The sequence below is a fragment of the Lethenteron reissneri genome, chromosome 23 (assembly GCF_015708825.2).
Source record: "Lethenteron reissneri isolate LAM-NWPU_2019-01 chromosome 23, ASM1570882v1, whole genome shotgun sequence".
Classification (NCBI taxonomy): domain Eukaryota; kingdom Metazoa; phylum Chordata; class Hyperoartia; order Petromyzontiformes; family Petromyzontidae; genus Lethenteron; species Lethenteron reissneri.
In genome coordinates this window covers 15,672,063-15,697,836 of record NC_083801.1, presented here as the reverse complement: position 1 = coordinate 15,697,836, position 25,774 = coordinate 15,672,063, and the positions used below count along the sequence as shown (strand labels likewise).

Below are 25,774 nucleotides of genomic sequence, written 5' to 3'. Positions count from 1 at the left end.
TTTCTACCTACGTGACTGTACCCAAAGAACCAAAGAGTATGGATTTCTGCAGTTACGAAAGCTTCAAATCAAGATTGTGTTTAAATGTTTACACATGTGAAAGTATGGGACAGAGCTTCACCGCAATCAATTCGGTCATGTATTTATGTCATTTGTGGCAGTTGAAATTTGTAATAAACAGCATTTAAGTTACAATATAATGCAAAATTATCCAGAAATACATGCTTTGAGGGTATCAACTAGTTGTAGTCCCAAAATTAATTTAGTCTGATATAACCTTTTTATAGTTTCTGGGCGAGATGTTCACAAGAAACACAACAAAGCCAGCTCAGTGTAGCTATGGTGCCGAGGAACTGGATGCCTCCTCTCTGTATAGATTCATGGTGCAAGATGTGGCCTGCATCGTGATATATTACCAGATCTCAAAGCCACTGGCGTATCGCAATGCCCCTCAGCTTTGGGTCCTCAGGCCTCGTGTTTCACTCACTCCGGAGGAGATCACATGCAACTTTCCCCATTTCTTCATTTACAAGCTTGTTTGCTATCGTACGCTGAACAGGGGTGGCATTTTTTTTTTAGCAATGTAGGAGTGTGGTTAAAACCCAGCAAATGGGATTTGCCAGTCACACGACTCGCTGCTTATCAATCACACAAATCACTACAACCTGTGTTGTAAAAGCAGGGACATAATTCATGGGCAGGCAACATGACACGGTGATGATGTTTGGTGAACTCGGCTGGCCTCGCCGTAAGAGTTCCTCCTACGGCATTCTTGATCAGATGCTGTGCCAGAACACACATTCTAAATAGATGCCATAAACCAATTTTCAAGCGCACATTAGCAAATAATAAATTTGATGTGTAACAGCTTTTCCTAAAATCGCGCTCAAAATTAGGATTGAGGGGTCGGTATGATAAGAAAACGATGGCTTTTTCAGCTTGTATTGGTGCTCGTATATTAGCACAAGCCTCTCAACCTCCTCCACACCGACGCTCACATTACGAGTATTTCTCCAAAACGTGTTGCAAGATGCAACACGTAAGATATAGACCTGGGCTCATAATGTAATCGTAGTGATACTGCCAGGTCGAAACTGCTCGAGTTCGTTTGTATAAACAAATAATGCGAGGATATTAGTCTGGAAAGCCGATAGGCGGATGGAGTGAGACATGTTTTCATTTTAATGTGGACACAAAAGGGAGTTCTGTTCTTGAAATCCGAGAGAAATGTATTGTCTAATGCATTAATATCAGAGATGTAGCACCTGGAGGATAAATTTGAATTAAAATGGCAAAACAGTACTGTGAATACTGCATGAATCACATTCACATACATGAATCCGAGTCGGTGGAAATGTTTTGTTCAGCACAAAATGGTTTGTATTAAAAAACATTACCAAGATAATAAAGTTCCTGCTACATCTCATCTAAATGATACATTTCATTAAGTGTCGTATTTTAATAACAAATATAAAAAGTAACATACACAATATAAACAGACAGATGTAGAGTATTCTGTAAAGTTAATTTACTTTATTTTACAAAAGTGAACAGTTGATAATAATTCATAACAGCCACAGTTAAGCAATGTCACTAATAGTTCAAATACATGTCGCAATGGCAGTATAACAAACAAAAAACATTAAATAAAATATTTTTAGACTAAGCATTTATATCTCAATACCTTATAAAATATGACAGCCTGTATTCCGGTGGAATTAAAAGCCAAATTTAATGTCTTGACAAATACAGGTCACAAGCTCCCGTAAATATTCATGGATTTTTTGTTTCAATTTAACTGTTGATATAAACAGGGCAGCGCAGATGAGCAAAGAACGGCACAAACAAAGTGATTCTGTTGTTGCCGAGCTGCAGCTTTCCACGTACAATGTAACACGGGATGGTCGTGCGACTCGGAAGATGTTGCTCGCTACTACAATGTTCCCATTCCAGACACTTCTGAAGTGAGCCTGAAAGAAAAACGCAGAGGAACCGGAGGGGGCATATAAAGAGCAATACACGTCGCCAGAGTAGAATGTGACCTCAGTATGCCAATGCGGAACCCTGACTGAATGTGGCAACGCGCACACCGCAGGTGCTGCTGCCGTTGTTATTTTTTACGATACGGCTACAACACGCTGAATGGCGAGGTATTTAAAAAAAGTGTTACAAGGTTATCGTATATGAACGTACAGATTATGTGTTCAATATTACAGCGGCTGTAGTTGCGATATCGCAGGTTTGCAGCAGTGGCAAAACACGGAGAGGGCAGGGGGGAGGAGGAGGAGGGGGGGCAACGATGGTTTTCGCAAAATCGGTACGAAAACACAAGAAGCCCCAAGCAACAGCGTCGGCGGTCGTACCTTCGCGTGTTCTCAGCAGAAACGGACCGTCGTCTCGGCAAAAAAAAAGCTCATTGCGTGTAGTGCATTGCCATCAAAGTTAACCAAAGGCAAAGCGAACATTACAGAAGCTGAATATTAATACTGACGATGGCGCGCGGGTTTACACGCAGAACAGCCGCTTCGGTGGAAAGCCACCATACTTATAAATACTTTCGGTAGTTTTTCACCATACATAGACCAATACCTCCACTTTAACATACCTGGGTGTGTACATGAGCAACTCCCACAGCAATGGTTAGGGAAAAGAAATAACCCAGATCTAAAATCACAGGCCAGTATGTTAGCCTGCTTCACAATCTAAAAAAAAATCTATATGTACAATACGCAACTTTGCAGTGCTTTTAATTAATTTTCCATCTAAAACTATTCGCATCATGCTCATATACAAATGTCCAGTTATGCAATTACTACATACAGTAGGTAAAAAAATGTTTTCATATCAATTACGCATTAGTAATCCATGCAACAGGACTGGTTAAACTTGTGGGTGTGCGTCAATAGGAGGCGAAACTGTCAGACAGCAAAAACTCACTTCTGGCGGGGTCGATTAAAAACCGTAAGAAACATTTTGTTCTTATTGCAGTTTTAATACCTCTCAAAACTTTTTTTCATGTTTTTTTCCGCTCACTTTAATCTCAACAGAAAAATTATAATTACATTTTAAACTTAGCGTTTTGGCAGATTTTCATCAACCCAAATCGTGATTTCCTCCACACTTAACGTTTCCTTTACGACAGTAATCCGATGTTCACCAGCCACGTATCTCGTACAAGGACTAGATTGTTCTCACTTGATAGTTTGCATAAAGGGCTAGCTTTACATAGCGCTGAATAGACGTTAACCCAAAGGTGTACTGTAAGTTTTGTATGGCATGTGCTTGGTGTGCGCGCATGTGGTAGAGTCTGTCCAAATCCACACCGACGGCATCGACGATCGAACAATTATAGAGCTTCCGAGAAGCCAAACACACAGAATATACGCAGCAGAGGCAGCACATCCAAAACAGTGGAAGACATGACAAAAGTATAACAATGAATGTTATAAATAACACAATGATAAACAAAAAAGCACTGGCAATTTTACACTTTCCAACGAAGTATTAACTACCAAAAAATATATAAACTGGATAACAGTGAGGGTTTTATGTCGACAATGGAGGTTGTTTTGCATTGTGCCCTGCAGGTTTTTCTATCACCATATTCTGTATTTCTACAAATTACATACTTGCAGTTTTGACATAAAACCGAAAGGTGTAACCTTTGAAGAAAAATTTGTAAATGAGGTTTTGGTTTTGTTACATGAAAATAACATTGAGGTTTGATCCCTACATTACCTTTTATCAAATAAAAAAAATAACAAATTGACACCTTGGATTACATTTTTGATTCGTTTTTTTTGTGTGGAGGTGGCTGGCATTGCCTTTTCGACTGTTATACCTTTGGAGACGGGGTAGCATTGAACAACAATCAAGTTTAGACTTAATTTTTTATTTAGTTCTTCAATATTAATGACCAATTATTAATAGTAATTTCAACATTTTTTGTTACAATGCTCACTGTGACATGCAAATGTCCAAACTGCCAGTTACCTATAATCTCAAAGTGAATGCTTATTTTTTATAATTATCTTGGGCCCTGGTTGCTTCAGATCATGAGGACGAGCAGCCTCAAGCCAGCATCATCATCATCATTTTGCTCCCATCTGGTCAATACGGAGCAAACTTCTGGCGCTCGCCTTTCTTGCCCCCGGTGGCAGCTGCGGCTGCGGACGGCATTTTGGCCGTGTAAGCGGTCAGGCCAGCCAGGCCCGCCAGCGAGGCCCCGGGGGTGGCAGCGGCAGCAGCCGCCGCCGCATTTAAGGCCAGCAGCGGGACGGCCTTGAGGCCAAGCAGGCTGGAGACGGAGACAGGCACGGCGTAGGTGGGAGGAGGAGCAGGGTGGTGGTGGGGGGGCACAGCCGCCGTTGCAGCCAGGGGGGTGGGGGCGGAGGCTAGTGGGGTGGTGGTGGTGGTGGTGGAGGAGGAGGCGGGCTGAGGGAGGTTCAGGTCAACGGGGTTCTGGCCGGAGGCAGACTGGTTGGCGGCTTTAGCCATATCCAGGCTGCAAACGGAGAGAGGGATGGGGATGGGGAAGGCCGAGGGAAGGGGGTAGCATGGGACGGGGGGGAGGGGGGGTTAGGGAAATTAAGGGTAAGGGGGTGGCAGGGTCAACGGGAGGGACAGGGTCAAAACATTCACGGAGGGGTTAAGTAGGCAAACACAAGGGCAGTACATGGATGGGGAAGTTAAAGGGCAGGGGTGGGAGGCAGGGGGAGGAAGAAGGGAACATGGAATGTGTTAAAGAATAGAAACAACAAAAGGGCATCCCATGAACTGATGAAGAAACATTACAAAAACAAAAAAGGTGCGATGCAGCCAAATGAAATAACAAACAAAGAAGAGTTATTATTCATGGAAACAATGAGAAATAATCTAAAAAATAATCCAAAACTATAAGCATATTTTGAAGTTTGGCAATCATGCTTTGGAGGCCTTCTAATCAGTATGCTTCAGACTAAAGAGGGACATCTCTAAACACCAAAGATCAATTCAAACTGCTGATGCATACATCAACAAGTGCCCACACGGTCACCACATCGCGCACTTTCAGATGCGCTTCTGCAGCCGTCTGCAATGCTCTTCCTTCCGATATTAGGAAGCTACTGGAGCTATGCACTTTTAAATGTTGATTGAAAACGAATTTCTTGAGAACTGCTTTTTTTTTCAGTTTGTTGTCCTTCCTCGCACCTCCGATTAGCACGGTTGGCTACGTACGGTGCGAATTAAGTTCAATGTACATACATACACACACCAATTCAGTAGACTAAAACAAACGTTAACAGGAAGTATTTAAGATTCTAATGGTACAAAATAAATGTAAAATATTTCTTAAAAATGGTTACTCCTTACAATCTATACTATCTCCAAGAAGCATACTAAAGCTTGCAAGCATCATATAACTCCAGTTTTCCAGGAAAATAAAACAATTATGTCCCTTTAAGCAGTGATAACATAACTGTCAATTATGAAATATTTACAATTGTCAATTTAGTTTCATGATCAGCCTCTCAATTAAGCTCAATCCTCCTTCACGTATATTTTTGTAATTGGTTAATACAGTTTATTATAAACGTTTTACACTGTGTATGTTTAACACGTTTATTTTAAATGCAATATATATCCTGTGTAACACAACCACATCTCTATGTGTTAAGTGCTACTGAGGTTAAAGAACATTGGTTATTGATTTACATAGAATTCAGCATTTATGACAATGTAACGATTGTTACTTAATGGAATGTTAAATACACAACACCACTGGGATTAAGCTAAGAAGAAAATCAGACCAATTTTGCAAACAGCATCAACACGTACTCCAGTCAATTTGTGAAGCTCTTCCAATGACGGGTGACATTTTAAACTGGGCCCATTTTGAAAACAATCATTTTAATAGCTGTTTTAAAATATACTATTATAACAAGCATTCCACAGTCTTGGTATATGTCTGCGTGATCACACAAACGTCAGCCTTTCATTCCCCTTCTCTTAGGCGAATGCAGACTCTTTAACGAGCACTATTCATATGCAGTACCAAACACGCACAATGCCAACTGTTCACCCACGGGGCTTAAGCAACGACAATACAAGACATGCGTCACGAATGGCTGCAAACGGCTCCCCAAACTGACAGCATGGTGGAGTTCTTTGTTTTGAGCACCCTCCGATCGAGCTGGAGTCATTGTCTGGACAAGAGCTGCAGTGGGCCAGGACGAGGTGCAGGGCAGGCTAGGCTGTAGGCCTTGCGAGGCCTACCTTGCATTGATGAGGTACTGTGCCAGGCTGATGTTGGCTGGCGATCCTATGATGGTGATCTGTCGTTCTGCCGAGCCTTCTACCGCATTGGCGATCTTGATCTGCGCTCCAGACATCTGTCTGATCTCGTTGATTTTACTGCCTTGTCTTCCGATTATGCATCCTACCAGCTGCAGGGGAAGTAGGGATTGAGTTAATAAGAGTGCACTGTGCAGAACGCCATCTGCTCAGTACAATACACGTAAATCATGGAGCTTTTAATTTCATATTTATTTTTCCATTTGAACATCTTCCTCAATCAAATTGATATTTTATCAATGGAAAGCATTTCCCACCTTGTTACAAAAACACAATGGATTTTAAATAACTTGTGTACCTGACATACATTTTTGCAGCCAATATGAGGATTAAAAATTGATTTTTGGATTGATTACGAACCCAACCAAAAACAAATCTCTTCTGAAGCTCGTGCACTATTCATATTTCCCTGCTAGATAAATTGTGTGCAGGCGTGCAGTGAACTGACAAAGACATTTAGAGTTGACACTTGTGACACTTACATCATTGGGAATGGTAATTTCATGTGAGGTTGTCTGAGCATTGTCCAAACCTGCTGGGCGACAGCACAAGTGACAATTTTAGAATAGAAAATTCGATACAGATCTTACAACATAGTTCATTAAAAAAAGACAATGCACGTCTTGTATTTCTTGTTGTAGCCACACCAGAAGAATATTTTTGGTTGTGAATGTTAACACTGTACTGCGGTAGCCATACAATGACTGGAGGTGTTCAACCGTATAAACTATCCAAACTCAATGTGTTGATGATAAGTTGATCAAGTAAGTTTATATTTATTGTATGCCAAAGAGTTTGGAACCTATAAAAAATCTGCCAAAAATTGCAATTATAAATCGTCGACCAATGTATGAGAATACAATTATTTTCAAGACATGTGAAATTGTTTCCACGTGAAAATATTAGTGCAAGAATCACTGAGCCAACAGAGGATGGAGCCTGAAGATTTGAAGATATCAAGACGTACCATACATAACACGAAGGTTGAAGTGAAATAGAAGCTCTCACAAGGCAGTACAGAAAAGTGTGGATAAATCCTCTCAGAATTAATGAAGTAACTGTGTAAAACCGGTTTTCATTTCTCATAACCATATATTTTAGCAAAAAAATGGTAATAACCACCATTGCTGGGTTTTCCTGCAGAGGCGAGTGATATTAATCTGCATTCTCTCCCATGTACCTGATATCACGGGACACTGTTTTAGGTTTCAGAATAACATAGCCCTCATTTGCTTGCATGAAACATTTGCATGGCACTTTAAGAAAATGCTCACAGTGAACGATGGCATTTGCAACCTTAAATGTAGTTTCTGTAATGTAAATGTCGTATTGACCTGAAAATATACACCTGTTTTTTGGACCTAACCCATCTCTACCAATGAGATTGTTTAAGTATAATGTAAAGAGAAGTGCCAAAAAGAAGCAGATTGAAAGGCTGCAACGGAATAAAACAAACGCAAAATAGGTTTTTTGGGGTTAACATCTTAGGGAAATGGTTTGGATGTAACAGATGCAGGAAGAAGTTAGTAACACAAATGCGGAAGCCAGGGGAGGAAACATACTCACCTTCATTATAATCTCCCCTCCGCCAACTGAAGCAGGGGCATGCACAGTTGACTAATCCAGGGCAAAGATTTATGAGTGGATTTATTTATTTTTACAATTGTTTTTTTTTGGTTCTGTTTGGAAAACATAACTGTTTTTCCAAATCAGGTAGAGGCTACACAGGACGTTGAGACGACAACATAATTGTTGTCTCTGGGGAGCCTTAAGGTGGGTAGGTACGTACCGGGGAAACCAGGGGTAGTCTGTCCGAGGGGGGTAAAAGGGGTATGCTGCATAGCCAGCTGATGGAGCTTGGTCAACTGCAGGGAGGGACAGGGTGGAGTGTCGGGTGTGGGGTGCAGGGTTGTGTGAGGGCAGGATGGGGGTGGGTGGTGGGAGCACAGTGCAGGGCAGGGTAGGGTCAGGTGAGGGGAGGGGTGTCGGGTGAAGGATGTTGGGAGGCAGGGGGAGTGCAGAGGAGGGGGACACGGAGTGAAAGAGGGAGGGAGAGATGGGTCGGGGAGGGGGAGATTAGAGCTAACAAATCAAACGGAAGAAGATTACAGAAACAGTGCAAACTGGAATTAAAAAAAAGGATTAACGGTGTTATCACGGTGGGGAGGAAAAGGGAGGTTGAATTAGGTTGTAGTATCGATAGGTTGGAATCAATGATTTGGGGATGTCAATATGTAGCAAAGGTTGGAGAAATAAAACTGGACTAGGACACAACAACTCAACGTTAAACTGTCTAAAAGTGATATTACCCAGCAGTACCTTACAAGGACATACCACCGTAAAGACAGTAGCTGGACCACAGCAGATATTAAGATTTTTCAACATCTGCTGTGCATTCCATAAAATTATTTTGTAGAAGGTAAACAAAACAAGAAACCACACCGACATGTACAGCACTTGCTTTATGAAATTGTATTGGTGTGAGAGAGGACATTGGCTAATATGACTGTTAGACAGTTTTTTTGTATCTAAAATAGCGCTTTGGAAGTTTATTGCCATGCAGTACTTCAAAAGTTAGTGCTGGGTAGCGGGTTGGAGTACTGGTAACAGTAAAAATGAAATCATGTACCGGGTTTTGCATTGTATGATGCATGTAATGGGCAGAAGCAGCTCCAAAAGAATCGTATGCCTTTTGCATGCTGGAGAGCCATGGTGCACACCCATACATATCTATCCCTAAGCACGAATCCTGATGTGAAACGAAACGAAAATTATGTTTTTAAGAGTACAATAAGAAAAAGTATTTCATTTCTTTTGTGCAGCTCAAAATACAGAAGTGATTTGCACATTAAAAAAACTATTTGCATAATTCATAAACCGATATACCGTAATGAAAAACAACTCCACAGACATTTCACATTCTGTACCATCACCACAATGAAACACCTGAATGAACATTTGTATACTTCAGACAAATTGTTAAAAAGACTTGAGAGTAAGAAACTCCCAATAAGTTACGTCTCGCTTCCACACGTACTATTAACACCAAACAATGAGCTTGACGCAAAGCGTAATTACGCTTAAAAAAAAACACAATGCAACATGAGAAAGCCTGCACAGCCTTTCAGTATCTTGGGCTGACGTTTATACATTTGTAAAGTCATAATAATACAATTACAAAACCAACAAAACTATGAATCACAACAGCTGTTTATGTGATGTATAATAAAAGACTGTCTTTAAAAAAAATATCAGATTGGTGATTATTTCCTTGTGCTAAAAAACTAAGCTTCAGCATCTACTATGTAACATCGGATGTAAAATTCTGGCAAACAACAATAACTACCAGACAAACTTACAATACTCTCTTTTACTTATTCGGTCAAAACTTTTTAAATCAATAACAAAAATATAGATTACAATTGGCTTGCAACAAATTAATAAATTAACTGCAAACAGTTCAATCAAACGTCAAATGCTGCATGGACAGCAAATGCATACGTCACAGGTGGCTGCCACTCGCTGATACAAATGATCTGTGAAATGTCATCAGGAAGGACTCACATCTGGGTGAGGAATGGCATATTGTCCCTGAATGGTGTACGCCTGGAAAACATTAACGCAGAGACCAAAACTGAGAAGATTATAGTATCAAACCTCGCATGATATTAAACAGTGCACCCACATCAAAACCAGACTAATGGATATGGCCGTAATCCATACCACAGAATCAGATCTGCACAGACTTCTCATGTGCACGTGAGCGGCAAGTCTCGTGCATGAGGCAAACATTCACATTTTAGCTGTTTCTAATGAGCATGAAAACAAATCACTTTCTTTCACCTTTTACATATCCATGTCATTTTAAAGCATTTTTTGGAAACGAAACGTCTTACTTGAAACAAGCACATGCGTAGCTTAAAACAATTAACTTATTGGCAATTTAAATAATTCACTCTTTGCTACTCAAAATAAAACTGACCAACAATAAAAACGAAACATGATCAATATTTTACATTCATTAGCTTACATGTCTACAGGTAAAGAGGGTGATGTAATCCGTTAGCTCAAAACATTACTGCAATTTTAGTAGAAATGTAGACATGGAGTGAACTTGTTTGTCTCCATACAACAGTTTACAAAACCCTCTATGCCGTCGTTACACATTTACTTACACATTTTCTTTCATTTTAAACTTTTTTCCGTTAATTTATACGAGCAGCAGACCATTACTTTTTGAAAAACACACATATCAAAAACAGACAAATAATAAAGCTTTAACAAATTCAATGACATTTCAAAAAAACAACGAGTAAAAAATGAAGGCATTGGGAACTAACTGTGAGGGCTGGCGGGTGGTGCGGTAAGACGGCAGGGTTGCCCGCGTGAGCAGCGAGGCCATCCGGCCTTACCTGCCCGCCAGCGAAAATCACCGGGGCGGAAGCGGCCGGCTTGGGCCGGTACGGGATGGTGGCACCTTTAGGTGGGGACTGAGCAGGGCAAAGAGGGCAGTACGTGTGCAGGGTGGGTCAGGGGTGAGGGTGGCACAGGAACAACATGGGGTGTGGAGGGAAAGGGGAGTGGGGGTGGTGGGGTTTGAGGTGGGGTGCAGTGGTTTGGGGAAGAGGGAGTGGGGTGAAAGGACAAGGACAAAGGGGCAAGTGAGGAGTCCTTTGAAGGTGTTGTCTATTGCAACAAAAAAAAGATGCAGGGAAGACACAATCTTGTGAGGACATTTTATGATCTCATACGGGAAAATGGACGTAAAAACAATAAACATAAGCGTCTCGCAGAGTTACCTCACCAATGTTTTAATGGCTATAAAAATGATTGACTACAATTATTAAAGTGGAACCTGGCTAAACATTGTTACGGTCATGGGAATTTTCTCATTCACTTCATGTCGGTCAGACAGCGATTACTTCACAAATATTGCACGGGTAACCTCGCACGGCACAGACAGATTATTCAATCATCTTAAGAGTGCAATTGCAGCATCGGTCCTAAAAGTCTTAGAATAAAAATTACAATTCTACCACAGACGTCAGCCTTTCATTCCGAGAGTGCGGGTGACTCGCTGCCATGGCCATTACCTCCAGCATGACCACACAGATTTGCCGCACACATTGGATGATTGCTTCAGGCGTGCCAGAAATTGTGACGGCTCGCTCCGTGGAGTTTGGCAGCAGGTCGCCGGCAACCTGCACCTGTGCCCCTGTCGACTAGAAACACAGCTCAGGATCAACATCAACACGACGGAATAAGATGGACAATTAAAATGTAGTAGAGCTCAAGCAGTCCACCACAGTTACCAAGCATACATAAGTAAGAAAATGCAACTGATGTGTCAAATAATAAACGTTCATAAGTTTTTATGGTTAAATTAATAATTTATTTGTATACTATTCATTTCATGGAATAGTAATGTGGTTGCTAGAACCTTCAAGTTTATGTCCAAGTTTCTTTTGTTTAACCAGGCGACAACCCCCGAGACCATGACAGTTTAATTTTTAAGTGACCTGCCAGTATTGGGTGATGATTGCTACATATAATCCCAATCGAGTAATTTGCGGATGATTTTTCAATTGATGCCGACACATAATGGCCTATTCTTGCGAGCGATATCAGGGAATCTTTTAACATCCGCTGTCAAGTGGACGTTGTGTATTGTCACAGTTAATACACACGCAGGAGGAATCAGTGCGGCCGCTGGATTCGAACCGTGAACTTCTGCAATGGGGACTAACGTGCTACCGCTAGGACACGTCACCACCTTAAACCTGAGGACATTCAGACCCCTGGACATGGCGAATCGGTATCTCGCGAACATAATGAAAACACATTCACATTGATGTAGTAGATCAGGCCAACGGCAAAGCCAATGCCCGATCCAGAAATACAAAGGAGACATTACAGCGATACACTCCTGCACTGGATTGTGAAAGTGTAGTTGTTGCACTGCATCTACATCAGCCACACGAAGGAAGAAGATGGAAAATCGATCTTAAGCACTCCACTTTCACCCCAACCATTACTGACTAGCATAACAAAGTATGATGAAATAATGCATGGGGAGGCCTTCATCCAGCAGAACGGAAGTAATATTTATTCGTTTTAATGAATATATATTGGGGCAAATACGAGACAGCTTAAATTACTGTAAATCGAGGAAAGTTTTACCCGAGTCCTCGTTCTATTTTCAATGTTTGGCCCATTGCTTAATGATTCTTTAAAGACATTGTCCAACACAGATTGAATTCTGCAGGTACAACTTAATTGTAGCCCATACCACATTGTCCTGGGAGTCGTCTATACAACTGTGGAAAACTGTCACAGGCACCTTTATCCAGTGGATGCAATCTTCGACGTAAAAAAGTTCCCTCCAAATATCAATTGATAATTCCATTTTGCCTTTGCATACTTAAGTTTGAGGGAATTTACATAAAATTTGTATCCTGTTTAGTTAACCTCTCAGCTTTTTCATGCAAAATATTACATCTCTGTAAGAAAACTATGTCGTCAATATTTAATTCGATAGGCCTTTATCAGGGCCCAGCGTGAAAAACGAATTATGTCGCTCTTATCCAAGATGATGAAAGCCCATTGGCAAAAATGTCATTTATTGCATTTCTCTCCACAGCATGAATTTAACTGATATTCTTGAACGCAATTAAGGCCGTTAGTCAAGCACGCCAAGAACATTCTAATCACCGTCATCGTTGTCACCATTCGTAAAGATTTTTTTTCGCAGTCTCCCTAACATTGTCTGCGCGAAATGCAAGTAAGAATTATGATACCGCTTCTGCAATTTAAACGTGAATTCACTCCCGAGGATGACGACACCGCGTACACTTAAACCAGTTTCACATTACACAAAGCGCTCTTCAAAATGTATGAAACTAATTTTAATGACATTAAAGCCCAACAGGCATTGTATTGACCCATCTCTTCTTTCAAATAAATACTTAATGAACAAATGCATAGCTTTTTTATTTATTAAATTGCAAACGCTCTATATAACTTGATCATATGATGGTGTGGGTAGAGTGCATGACTCACATTTCGGAAGGTTGCTGGGGTCAAATTCCTGTAGGAAATCAATTCAACCACTCTGTGCAAAGTCAACAACGATCTTCGATGGACAGACTGGCCTCGGACATGGAAATGTGGTATTTCCACCATTGGCACTTGGCCACTAATTGCACGTTTGGTTAGCCGATGTTGGTGCACATCTCTAAAGCGCACTGTTAGCAGGCACGTAAAAACGAGGATAAGCAACTGTGGGTCGAGTTTTGTTTCCCCCTCGAGTTACGGAGCAGTCCCTCACCTCTCGGATTTCACGGATCTTGGAGCCACCCTTGCCGATGAGCGAGCCGCACTGGCTGGCTGGCACCACGAGACGCAGGGTGACGGGCGGCTTGCTGGTCACTGTGCTGTTTGTCATGGAGCTGTTAATGTCCTGCCAGTGTGGGTGTGCACAGCGAGAAGGCGGCATCTTACTCAACTACCCAGTGCTTTTATCGGTAATAGAAAACATAAGGATGACTCCATTCTGCATGTTCGCATAATAATAAAATTATGATTTTTTGGTAAAGTCACGTAGAAAGAAATGTAATTAAATAATAATAGCATACGACGTTTCGATTGCAACACAAGCAACCATCATCAGGTACAAATGAATGTACAAATGCATGTACAAATGAATGTACTTGATGATGGTTGCTTGTGTTGCAATCGAAACGTCGTATTCTATTATTATTTAATTTCTTTCTACGTGACTTTACTGAAAGAACCAAATAACGATTCCCTGCAGTGATGAAAGCTTCAAATCTAGTTTTATTAAAATTATGCTTTAGTCAATAGGCCTCCTGGCTTTTCAGACCAATATTATCCAGCAGAATGTATTTAAGTACGAAAACTCGGGACCGATTTCGACCTTCTGGATCTTATCAGCAGAGTCTGGCTTATTAAACAAAGTCTGATGGGTTACCAGACATTGTTGGTAAGCATACACCATCTAAATGAGGGGGCCTTGTGTTCAACACCAAGGTGCAAATTACCAGTCGATGCTTTGGTAAACCCAATAAACAATAGTGCTGTTGTGGTTGAAAGAAATACTTGAAAAAATAAATGACAATAATTCTTACAGGCACTTGGAAATATACAATTCAACAAAAATGCCGATGCAATAAAAAACATTCCTTTTGGATCCTATTAAAATTATCAAGGCTAACCCAATGGGGGTGGCTAAAGCAAGCAAGTACGAGTTTCAAATTCCCATGGAAATCCTTTCGAAGAGTGTTGTTTCGAACCTCTTTCACACACGTACGTAGCTAACGGTGCTAATCGGAGGGTGCGGAAGAAATGCAAGGGCGGAGGAAACGTTTCGTACTTCTTCAAACTTCTCTGCGATCATCGCGAAGGCCTTGAAGATGGCGTCAGTGGGGCCGGTGATGGTGACGATTCGCTCAGGACACGAGCCCTCGGAGATGTTGATCCGTGCCCCGCTCTGCCCAGTGAGACACGGAGCTCTCGTTAGACGGCACCCTTAAGACCCAAGCTCAACACGCAACCCTCAAGCAGTTTCGTCGCCACACACGTTTTCAGTGGCCGCACGTGGTGTGAGTAGAGCTTTGCTTGATTTTACTTGTAACAGGTTGATGTTTTGAGTTAATTGTGTTTTCCGATATACATGAGCTATGTTTTTTTTGTAATCAGCTAAGAGTGCTGAGATGAGGTCCACAATTTTGTTTTTCTTGTCATATTGTAACATTAAAGACGGACAAACAATTAAACAACAAAGTTAAAAGCTTGGCTGAATGCAGCAAATATGAAAGCAAACTTCACAAGATTTGCAAATGCAAATCAATTGTATTCAATTAATAAAACAATGTAACTGCAGGTAACATGAAAATTGAACATAATTTGCATAATGAGTGTAAATATATCTTGAAATAGAGTTAGAAAATATTAATGGGTTGCCTGTAACTTCATGTTTTGGATAACTTGAGAAGGACTTGCTGGTTACTGTCCTCAGAAAAAAGCACGCTTGATCATTACCAAGAAAGCCATGCCACCTCCTTGTACCCAGTTTACCCATCCTTTACATTTGGGCCATGCCCTTGTCAAGCAAGGTTAAAGGAAAACGCCAGAGCTCAGAGAGTCCTTCCAGAATATTCCACAGACAGCATGGCTAGAAGAGCAGTGCTGCTTCATTTAGCAGCGGACAAACCTCCCACAGCGGCCTATGGTTCAAACTCATTCCGCCCTGCTTCATTTAAACATTCCCTAGGAGTAAATTTTATCGACAGCACTTTTTAATTTTGCTATTTGTGTTCAATGACACCTAAAATAATGTTGGAATTTTCATCAATGTACAACATTGAATCGGCACAGGCGCTCCAGGGATTTGGCTGTTGGCTAATGGGTAAATCTGGAGAGACGACACAGGCATTGGCTTCTGCGTGCGAGAGTTTGGGGTAGGTCAGTTCACTATTAATAACCAGAGTGTCCTCCCTTTTATGAAGAAGTGAGTGGTGCAAATGGAAGTTATTGTATATGGGTACAAATTTCAAAAAATGCATAAGAAAAAGTTTCCATACCGACCGTACCTCCTCGCGCATTTTTTTCACCGTCTCCCCTTTCTACAAAAAAATAAACATGCAAGAACCTTACATGGCACCAATGTGAACATTACAAATGTTAATTATTTACGTCAAATGAAGTTTCCGGAGTGCAGTGTTCAACTGTATTCGCCAGCATTAGAAACCATCACTTACCTTACCAATGATGCTTCCAACCTCCTACAAAGACAAGAACACACAGCGTCACTAAGCAATAAAAATGTACATTATGGGTAAAGATTACATGAATAATGACACAATTGGTGAACCAGAGTCTATTAAATATCTATTCAGCTTCTCAAAGCAACGAAGCTCACGAAGAGCAAAGAATTGTCTTTCAAAAAGTTGGAAAACCTTTTGAGATAATTAAAAATGCAGCTCACGTCAGATGAAATCAATGTTACTGAAATTATACTGAAAGGTTATTTTTGTTCTGCTAGATAAAACACAAAATACATGTCTTAATTACTCCACGTAACAATTCCCAATTTTTTTTTAATAACCACCTTTATCAGTTTCATATATACATTAACAGAACAACAACAAATTAAGGAAATAAAAGTGTTAGCAGAAACCAGGTAAACAAAATAAATAAAAAAAATTCTTCTAAAAACTAGTAGACCTGTTGATCGATTTCCAGGGACATGATGAGCCATCATGCGTGACCAGCTGTGAATGTCACACTGCGCAAGCTTTGCTGCCCCCCCCCTGCTCCCCATTCCCTCCCCATGCCCCCAGTGGCTGCCCCCCCCCCCGTGCCAATCGTCCACTCCGCACCTTGCCATGCATGAGCAGGCGGATCGTGAGCGTGACACTGAGGCCTCCCTCCTTGCCGCTGCCGTCCATGGCGCCGCCCTCGCCCCCGCAGTGCAGGCTGATACCGTCGCTCTCTCCCACCCACGAGGGCACGGGGCTCGGGAAGCTCAGGCACGGGTACACCTGTGGCGACGCGGGCAAGGTGGGTTTGGGGGTGACAACATTCGTCGCATTTTAAGTCGAGAACAACACGAGGCTTAGTGCTGCAAAATAGGACGCGGGCTTCATCGCTTTAGGCATACCAACATCCCCCGTAATATTTAGATAATAGTGCAGCCCTGAAATTACTAGCCTCCATGACTGCCGGTGGAAAGGCCTCCACGAGAAGAGCCCCCACCCCCGAGAAGATATTGGCCTACTCTTCCACGCTGGCCAGCCACAAGAATATTTATGGGAAAAGAATGGAAATATTGTGCTTTACTCTTTTCCCAAGATTCTGAAAGGTATTTTGATACATTGAAACGAGCCATAAGATCCCATACTTTGCATCTGACACTTTATTTTCGTAGTCGAAAGCAAATCCTCATGCTCGGGGCATAAACATTTTCATTATCAGAGATATTTTAATAACAATTAAGCCACCGTCTTCTACATTGCCAAACGACACGGTGAAGAGAGGGGGGGAACAATATGTATTCGTGTCCACGGTCCATAATTAGCCACAACATGGGAATTCGTTTATCAGATCGCAAGGTTAAACAAATAAAAATACTCTCCAGTGACATGAATATGCTCTCAAGTGACATGAATATTGCTTCCATCAGCTGTTGTCCATCACAAGAGGCCGTAGATTGCAACTGGGCCCTTTGCTATAGATGACATACAGCTATTGTGCATTGCCTGTTGCCGATAACCTTTTCAACATTAGAACATTTTGAGCGTTTAATTTTACGGCTCCATAATCAATACGGTACATCTAACCTTTTTCTTGCGAGGAGCATTATTATAAGCTTATTACCACGCAGAGCACATCGTTTTTGTAAAAAGCAAGCGTAAAAATTTGCAACAACAAAAAAAACACTTCCATGTTCTCTCACTCCAGGGACAGCCTTACAAGTGAAACACAACCGAAAGCAGCGATGGCTGACACCTAATTTTCATCTAGGCAACGTACAACATAACAATTCCAGCACCTACAAGGGTTACACAATGCATTCGGCTGCCCCGCTGAGAAAATGCGATTATTAATATGTCAGTGACATCTGGACGGATTGTATTGCAACAAATGTGGAAAGGAGGAAAGAAGACACCTTATATGTTACGTGTACGCTTTTTTGGTTAATACAGGGTACATATACATACATACGGTAGAGGTACGAGTATGCTATATATTTCCAAAATTCTAAATCTCCTTCGGTGTCATTAACACAGTCCTGATAATGAAAGTACCTTGAACACACACACACATTTCCACAAAAGCAGATAAAGTATTATCTTGGATCTACCCCAAGAGACCAGGGGTGTAACGGTTCAATACCCCCACCACCTCCTACCGAGCGACGATTCCATTCAGGAATCGCTTCCGTTATTCTCACACACACCACAAATTCGTGATTTCGTTTCATCTGCACATCGTTTCTGTTCACTCCAATGGCCAAAATTAAAACGCAAGGCCAGCGTGTAATTTGTACATGACGGTCACAAAACACATAACACCAATAATGTACCGAACGCGCGATTCGACGCACGCATCGTGAGCCTTGAGTATCGAAATTCAAAGTGCGCAGCGCTGTTAAACAACGATGGCGGTGACAGAAGGGGGTGTGGGGGGGGGACTGCTAGCACAAACTACACACACGCAGTTCACCTGCTTCTAGTCGGAGGCGAAGCGCCGGGGGTTCTCGGGAGATGGGCCACGGTCAGCATCAAAGTGTGCTCTTCTCATTACCATGAGGGTCAGAGCCTCCGCGAGATCCTCGCTGCACGAATCCCGCCGTGTCGTAAAGATGCCCACTTGAGTAAATCCCAACCGTGTGTGTATAATACGGCGCTGTCACACAAAGCAAAGGTGGCTTATTATACCACTCTTTGAAACGAATATGTGATCTTAGGACTGCCAGCCACATCTTTTGGTGGGGTAGTGAGGAAAGGAGTGGCGAATGCAATCAGAAAAGCTCTTTACTTTTTTTTTCCCTCTCCAACAAAAGCCTGTAGCATAGCAAGGGGGCTATGTTTTCAATTTGCTTCCTCCGATTGGTTGCCTTTAAGTATTCCCAATCAGCTTAGGACGTAGTTTGTTAATCTGGGTAAATTTGAAGCCTCAGATAAAAGACAAAGCAGGGACAACAGCAGACACGTATCAATCGTAGGCAGCCTCGATCTTCGTAGGCACATGGCTGCATGTTTGATAACTATGTTAACTATACACATCGGTATTGCAGCAGTTTGAAAAAAAAAAAAGAACCAATTTTATAACGAAAATTTTTATGGTGAAAAATTATTCACGTTTCTTTTTCGTGTTTGGCCACGTGGGGAGTTTTATGCAAAAATTATTGTCATTAACCCTCCACCGCGCAACGAGATTGTCACGATTTTAGATATTATTATATACACGTGGCCAATGTGTTATTCACAAATAAAGCTCCTCCTCAACAGTGGCTTAAGACTTTGCACGACTGAATTCAATATCTACAGACGACGTTTTGCATGAACTGCTTTGAGCTTCAAGTAACGAATTCTGAAATCGAGTGCCCTGCCTCGTACGATTCGCTGTGACATCACCAACTGCCACTAAAAATAAAACATGGCATGCTTAATGGATGAATAGTTTTGGACGTAACACATTATTAGCAGAAATCACGTGGCAGGATTGTGGGGGAAGGTGGGAGGCTTGAGGAAGCCTTTATCCAGCAGTATATGGAGCATGGCCGATGATGCTTAACTGACATGTTAGAGATTTCTCGAGTTGACGGATACTTTTATGATTGCTCACGTATCTACATCGAAGCGCTGCCTCAAGATCAAACGTTTTACGTTCAAGGGGCAGTGTCTTATAACGCACACAGTAAGCAGTACTGTTAAGTTTGCATTAAATAAACGAATTTAGGAAAACAGAATGGTTGACCATTCTACGCAAAATACGTTTATTCGATATGCGTAGGTTATTTTGTTTTAATCTCTCATTTCAAATGTGGATCAACAAGCCTACTCACAACAGTGGTACGTGCACATATATAGAACGACTAAGATGGCAGAACAATGACGTATCAAATTAAGTCTGCCAGGTGCAGTCACCAAGCTGGACCTAAATAAGGAAAGCTTTTAAGCTGGGCGTGCCAAAGACTTTGTGCTTATATAAGCATTGATTTAAATTTCGACTACCTGTCTTGCTGGCCACTTTTATTTCGTGAATGCTACTTATTAATTGGAGCCAAGATGCTTACCTCATCTATGCTGTCACAGCTTTGGGCAATAACTTAATGGTACCAAGAAGCTCTTTTACTTCATGTGCATAGTCTGCTAATGTCTATACAATACTAGTGCTCGCATTTGAAAAGGTGGATTTGTTTTAAATCCATCTGTATAATTACTTAATTGTATTTACTGTAATTAAAACAGGCAAAGGTGCAGCCCGGAAATTGCCTGCTCACCAGTTAGTCGATCAACAGGTCGCGTGCGGTGGGGTAAAATGGCGGGTCCTTCATTAAACATCAGGCCAGAATGGAAGAGGTCAAATGGACGTATTGGCGGTACACTGGTGCAGAATAAGACACCGTCCTCATCAAAGTCTGATGATGTCACCGTTGCCCTTGAGTGAGATACAGACTCTCTGTCAGAAGTTGCCTTCGATTCAGCAGCTGTTTTCCCATTCGAACGTGCGACATGAGTCTATCTTTTGATGCCACCGTCCGCCAAGAAATGCCAGAAATTAATCGAGGAACCGTCCGACCAAGCCGAGGCCACGAGTCAAATTTGCCTTTTGAACACGGAGCCAATCGTTATCAGGTTGGGTGCTATACGCCAACAGACTGTGAAACTTTGTGTTAAGCTGCTCCTAACATTCGTCTTCGGGCTGCTTGGACATTATGAGAGCCGATTTTGACGTAGCCCGCAAGATATTCTAACTGGGGTTGCGAATCGTGGGAAAATATATAATTATCTCGCAAAAATGGCCTTTTTTTTATACCGCGCACTGATGTACCACCAATGCGTTCAAATACCCTGCTGAGGACCAACTCCAGGAGCTACCTCTCGTGCAGGCCCTTCCATGAGCAGTGGCATAAGCAAGCAATTGTACTCCAGTAATAATGCACAGTCATTTCTTCCACTGCACCACTAAAAGCTAATATCGTTGAGGAGATGCCCACGTGACTTATTTGAACCTCTCTCTGTATGACGGACAGACAACTTCAGGTTCTCGTGGGATAAACAAGGGTCCATCTTTCCAATTGAACCGATTGGTCCTGCAGTTTTCACATCACAAATACCACTGCAGCCTCGAGAGTTTTACTCGTAAAAAAAATCCCACTCACTACAAAGTCATGAATCCTTCCAAGGATTATATCCAAAATCAAAATGGTATTTAAAATGCTTCATGGTAATGACTTATAACAGGTTTAAGGCCACTGAAATACATTTTGCCAAGATAACGCGTATAGTGTCAGTTATGCAGAGACAATGATTAATTTTCACAACTTAGTGTATATTTAACATGATTTTTGTTTAATTACCATTGTGATCGTAAAGTTCATCTGGTTTCCTCTGTTGTTTAAACTATGTTACTTAGCGATTACACTGTTTTTAAAATGTGAATTTTTAATGGTTTGAAAGTTACGTGATCTCTGATTTGTCAACTGTTGACAGCCCAAAGCTCAAATTTCTGGCAAATCCTAAGATGCACTCATCCGGGGAGCAGCGGGTTGTAATAAAAGTGCGCAACCAGGAATGTCACAATGGTTAGTACACGGGTGAGTTGATTTCAAGACTAAAAAAACTTTACTGTGCAGCCTGGGTTAATAAGACCTTTAGACTACTTGCTAAAGCAGGCTTCTTTAAACAATTCCCAATGCAAATTCTATGATTCTTTCGATAAAGTCACGTAGATAGAAAAAATCTAACAACAATAAAGTGAATAAAAAGAAGAAACATATCACAGTGATATTTTTTATTCACTTTATTTTTCTTATTTTATTATATTTTTTATGAGTATTAATTCCTGCAGTCACGAAAGTTTTAAGTCAAAATCCCCATGCAAAATTAATGTGACGGCATTCCTGGCCGTTTAATTTGATGATTTACTTACATAGTTAGCGTAACATTTAATACACCTCGCGGAAGCAAGTACACCGCTACGCCACAGCGCCGGTGAAAAATGTGTCCAAATTACCGTAATGGCAGTGATGTTCCCGGAAATGTGCCGACTGGCTCTGCCAAACCCAGCAATGAACACATTTGCTTGAACCTTGACCTTCTTCATCCTGGTATCCTGATCCAGTGCTGTGAGAGGGGCCCTCACAGCACTTGCAACGCGAGGTTTATTTTTACATGATACCGTTTCACTCGCCATCGCGCCACGTAATCTAGCCATCAACCTGCACCCATCTGCCACGATAATGCAATGGGGAAAATCACCTCTCTACCCGTGAGCCGAAAACACCTTGTCCGGCGAACGTATGACTTCAACAGTACGACCAAGTTAACGCATGACGCAATGCAGAATACGTTTTAACAGTATATGTAGCACTATAGTACCGTACTGTGCAGTAATAAGCCGCAGTCTCATACCTGTCGAGTAATTTATTTTCTTCAAAAGTTACTTGGACATTGTTTATAACCAAACCAAGTTGTCGATAACAGCTTTAAAATGTTTGCACAGTATAGATCTTCCAAAGTATTTTCTGGTACACGGTCTGAGAAGTACAATGTCCTTCAAAGTAATTTTTACATGCGTGATACATATTACATTTCAATGAACATTTTTACCAGGGATAATCCCTTGAGATCGAATGTCTCATTTGCAAGTGTTCATGGTGTCAGTGATGTGTAAAATCGCAACACATGCTACATACACATAATCACGTATGCGTGTCATTTTTACACTTGAAGCTCATTATAGGACACAATAAAGTACTACTCTAACTAATGTACACCATGAACATAATATGTAAGGCAGGTAAAGATGTGAAGGCAAGGAAAAGTGGACCACCCAGTAAAATATACAATAGTGGAGGACATTAGGGAACGTAGTATTACAAAACAAGGATTTAATCTCTCCGATGAATTTTTCCCACATAAAAAAAATATTATTTTGCACACAGCAGCCTTCACACCGGGCAGTCTCAGAGAGCGTCACATCTCATCTCAAACATTTGAAAGGTCTTCTCCGCTACCTAAAACGATATTCCGCCATTACACACTGCACCAAAGTACAGTACGGTAGACAGCAAGACTACTTGATTTTTTTCAAGATGATTAAAAGGAATAAAGCGACAGTGGGTAATGAAACGTTCTGCTGTTGCCTCCACCCTTTAATCCTGATTAAGAGCTGTGCCATCAGTCCATGAGCCGTGATTAAAGAAGTCAGTCTGCTGGCAACGTGCATATTCTGGCTCAGCCAAAGCCCCATCTGACGGGCCAGGGATGATGGACTTAATCCACCGACTCATTGACTAATCGGCTTTGGCACCATGGAGACATCCGTACTGTGGCACCACGAGTGGTCCAGCAGCATCCGGGGATGCTTATTGGAGGCACAGGAATGAACCATTGCCACTTTTTCAGAAAATATATAATTCCACGCACAAAGTCACATGCATGATCGCTATGAATAGGACAAGTTGAGCCCCCTTAACTGGTTTCTTGATATAAAGCAACCACTCGGGCTGTACGAGTTCCCGCTCGTAAGTAAACGTTACCCCAAGTGCGTCTCTTGGCACGAGCCACTGGGTTTCACGGTGGTTTATGTGCAGTGTATGACGAGTACACAAGACAAAGGGTGTAGTGGTGTCTTGGCTCACTGAGAGGGCCAATAACTGCAGTGCACTTCCTTGCGTGTGTTTAATAGCCCCCCACTACACTTTATGCAAAGAATATCTATGGCGGTATTGAGCTTAAATTTTTATAATACAATTTGTCTGCGGTTGCCCAAATATCAGGAAAAGGGGAAAAGGCTTCACTGCCAATATGGTAATTTGTACGCACAACACAAGATGTAAATATGCTCAATACAGTACTGGTGTTATTTCAAAAAGTGCCCAACACAATACATGAAGTATCGCGTGTTTTACAGCTGTAGGCACTGACACATGATGGTAAAGTATGGACAAGATAAAGCGCACCACCAACATAGAAAACCCACACTGTAAAATGCAATGCTCAAAGGTGAAAATCACTCACTTCCAACGTTATTTTTTTCCCTGCCAGACACTCTAATAATGTGCCTAAGTGAAATGTCCAACAACTATCGAAAAGGCCCCTAGCTTCTGGCCTCCGAAGGTGCTCAATGAACATTGAGACTGAATTTTATTTCACTGGAGTAAATTGCCCAAGGTATTCCAAAGTGCAACGGGTAATGAATGGGTCTGTGGTGGATGTGTTTGAGAAGCTGCCCTTGACACAATAGAACCCCTGAGTCCTGTAATCGCTGTGTTTGTGGAAATAAAATAGACCGTGTTGGATGTCGGACTAGCTCTGTGATTCACAGCTGGGGTCCCCAGGTAAAACTTGAGAGAAAAGACACGAGTGCGAACCGGCGAGATACATGGATGCGGTGAGTTGTGGGAGATGACAAATGTCCACTTTTTCATTGAAGCCACAACAGATTTGACCGTTTTTAAATCCTTTATATTAAGTTCACTTGCTTGCTTGCTTAGGACCGTGTAAATCTTTCGGTCGTTTTTTAACCCACTTCCCGTGATCCAATCGAGCTGACATTTTCCACACAGACTCGTTGTGCGTGACAATTAATGTTCGTGAAAAAATTTTCCCAAAATTTTACACTTTTTAGGACAAAAATATTATATTTAATTACCAATTGCTTAATGCTGCCATGGAATCATCTGACCCATAGGTGGCTGCCATCTCAAGCCAGAGGACGAGAGGACTCTAGCCGCCACGCATATAAAGGATATATAGTGAAAAACTTTGTTTTTACGGGTTATACTTGTTTTTAAATAAGGCTACAATGTCTGCTATATTTTTTATACGTTAATTTTGCCTCGGTGAATGGATTACAATTAAAAACGATAAAAATGTTCACCCTGGCTTTACACCCATACAAAATGTCAGTAAATCGAAATGCAAATTGAAGCACAATATAGTTAAGTCTGTAACTATTGTCACAACCCGAGCCTGTGATCGATTAAAATGATTGTCTCAATTTTTTGTATCTCTTTTGGACCGTTTTTCATTTGTCTTGCTTGTATAGTTTTATTGGCACCATTACCCTAATTTTAACAAAACCATAACATATCCTTACATGAAAATAGATTATTGCGCAATTTAACTTGGTGGCCCACCCCTCCTGGACATCTGTGAAAAAGAGCTTCATAGCTCATCAAATTGCTCTAGTCGAAATAAAGATTCTGATTCCATATATTACAAGCATAAAAATCAGTTTCAAAAGTTGAATCAATGTATCATTAAAAGCCTACAATGTAATGTGAAAAGTGTTTTACCAATCTGTCAACACACTCTGCAATTAAAGTGCCATGTGCCTCATTATGTCGAGAATATATGGATTTAGAAAACAAATATCTGAAAAATAGTGCAGCACTCCACGGGAAATTGAACTAATAGCTCAACCCTTTTAGTAAAGAATGTAACTGTGTGTGCAACACCAAGAGGAATGACCTACTTTCGAAGAGTCAACTATTGTGCATTAAGGCACAGTGTGCTTCTGGGAACAAAAAATATTACTTATTTATTACCCAGGAAGGTCCACCCCGAGTCTGAAACATCTTTTTCAGGATTGGCCCTGAATTGGGATGTTTGGTCAACAGCAATGACATGTTTTTAGCATGAGAGGAAACTGGACAACCCAGAAGAAACCCACACAGAACAGG

The 25,774-nt window shown here is 41.4% G+C and overlaps 1 protein-coding gene across 24 annotated transcripts in view; it reads right to left on the bottom strand.

Annotated features, from left to right (window-relative positions):
* Window positions 1-1,513: 1,513 nt before the first annotated feature.
* LOC133346089 (poly(rC)-binding protein 3-like) overlaps window positions 1,514-25,774 on the bottom strand; it is a 94,529-nt gene continuing 70,268 nt past the window's right edge. For 7 of the 24 annotated variants that reach the window (XM_061557447.1, XM_061557438.1, XM_061557450.1 and 4 more), the window contains 13 exons: window positions 16,734-16,895; window positions 16,113-16,136; window positions 15,936-15,977; window positions 14,726-14,842; window positions 13,661-13,792; window positions 11,427-11,555; window positions 10,674-10,823; window positions 9,898-9,939; window positions 8,963-9,082; window positions 8,123-8,198; window positions 6,816-6,868; window positions 6,256-6,425; window positions 1,514-4,504 (listed from right to left, as the gene is read on the bottom strand). In XM_061557447.1, coding sequence (XP_061413431.1) covers window positions 4,111-4,504; window positions 6,256-6,425; window positions 6,816-6,868; window positions 8,123-8,198; window positions 8,963-9,082; window positions 9,898-9,939; window positions 10,674-10,823; window positions 11,427-11,555; window positions 13,661-13,792; window positions 14,726-14,842; window positions 15,936-15,977; window positions 16,113-16,136; window positions 16,734-16,802 — 1,518 coding nt within the window. In that variant the 5' untranslated portion in view covers window positions 16,803-16,895 and the 3' untranslated portion in view covers window positions 1,514-4,110. Of the gene's footprint in view, window positions 4,505-6,255; window positions 6,426-6,815; window positions 6,869-8,122; window positions 8,199-8,962; window positions 9,083-9,897; window positions 9,940-10,673; window positions 10,824-11,426; window positions 11,556-13,660; window positions 13,793-14,725; window positions 14,843-15,935; window positions 15,978-16,112; window positions 16,137-16,733; window positions 16,896-25,774 lie in introns of those variants that run through there. The other 17 variants (XM_061557442.1, XM_061557452.1, XM_061557440.1 and 14 more) reach the window with 17 other exon arrangements.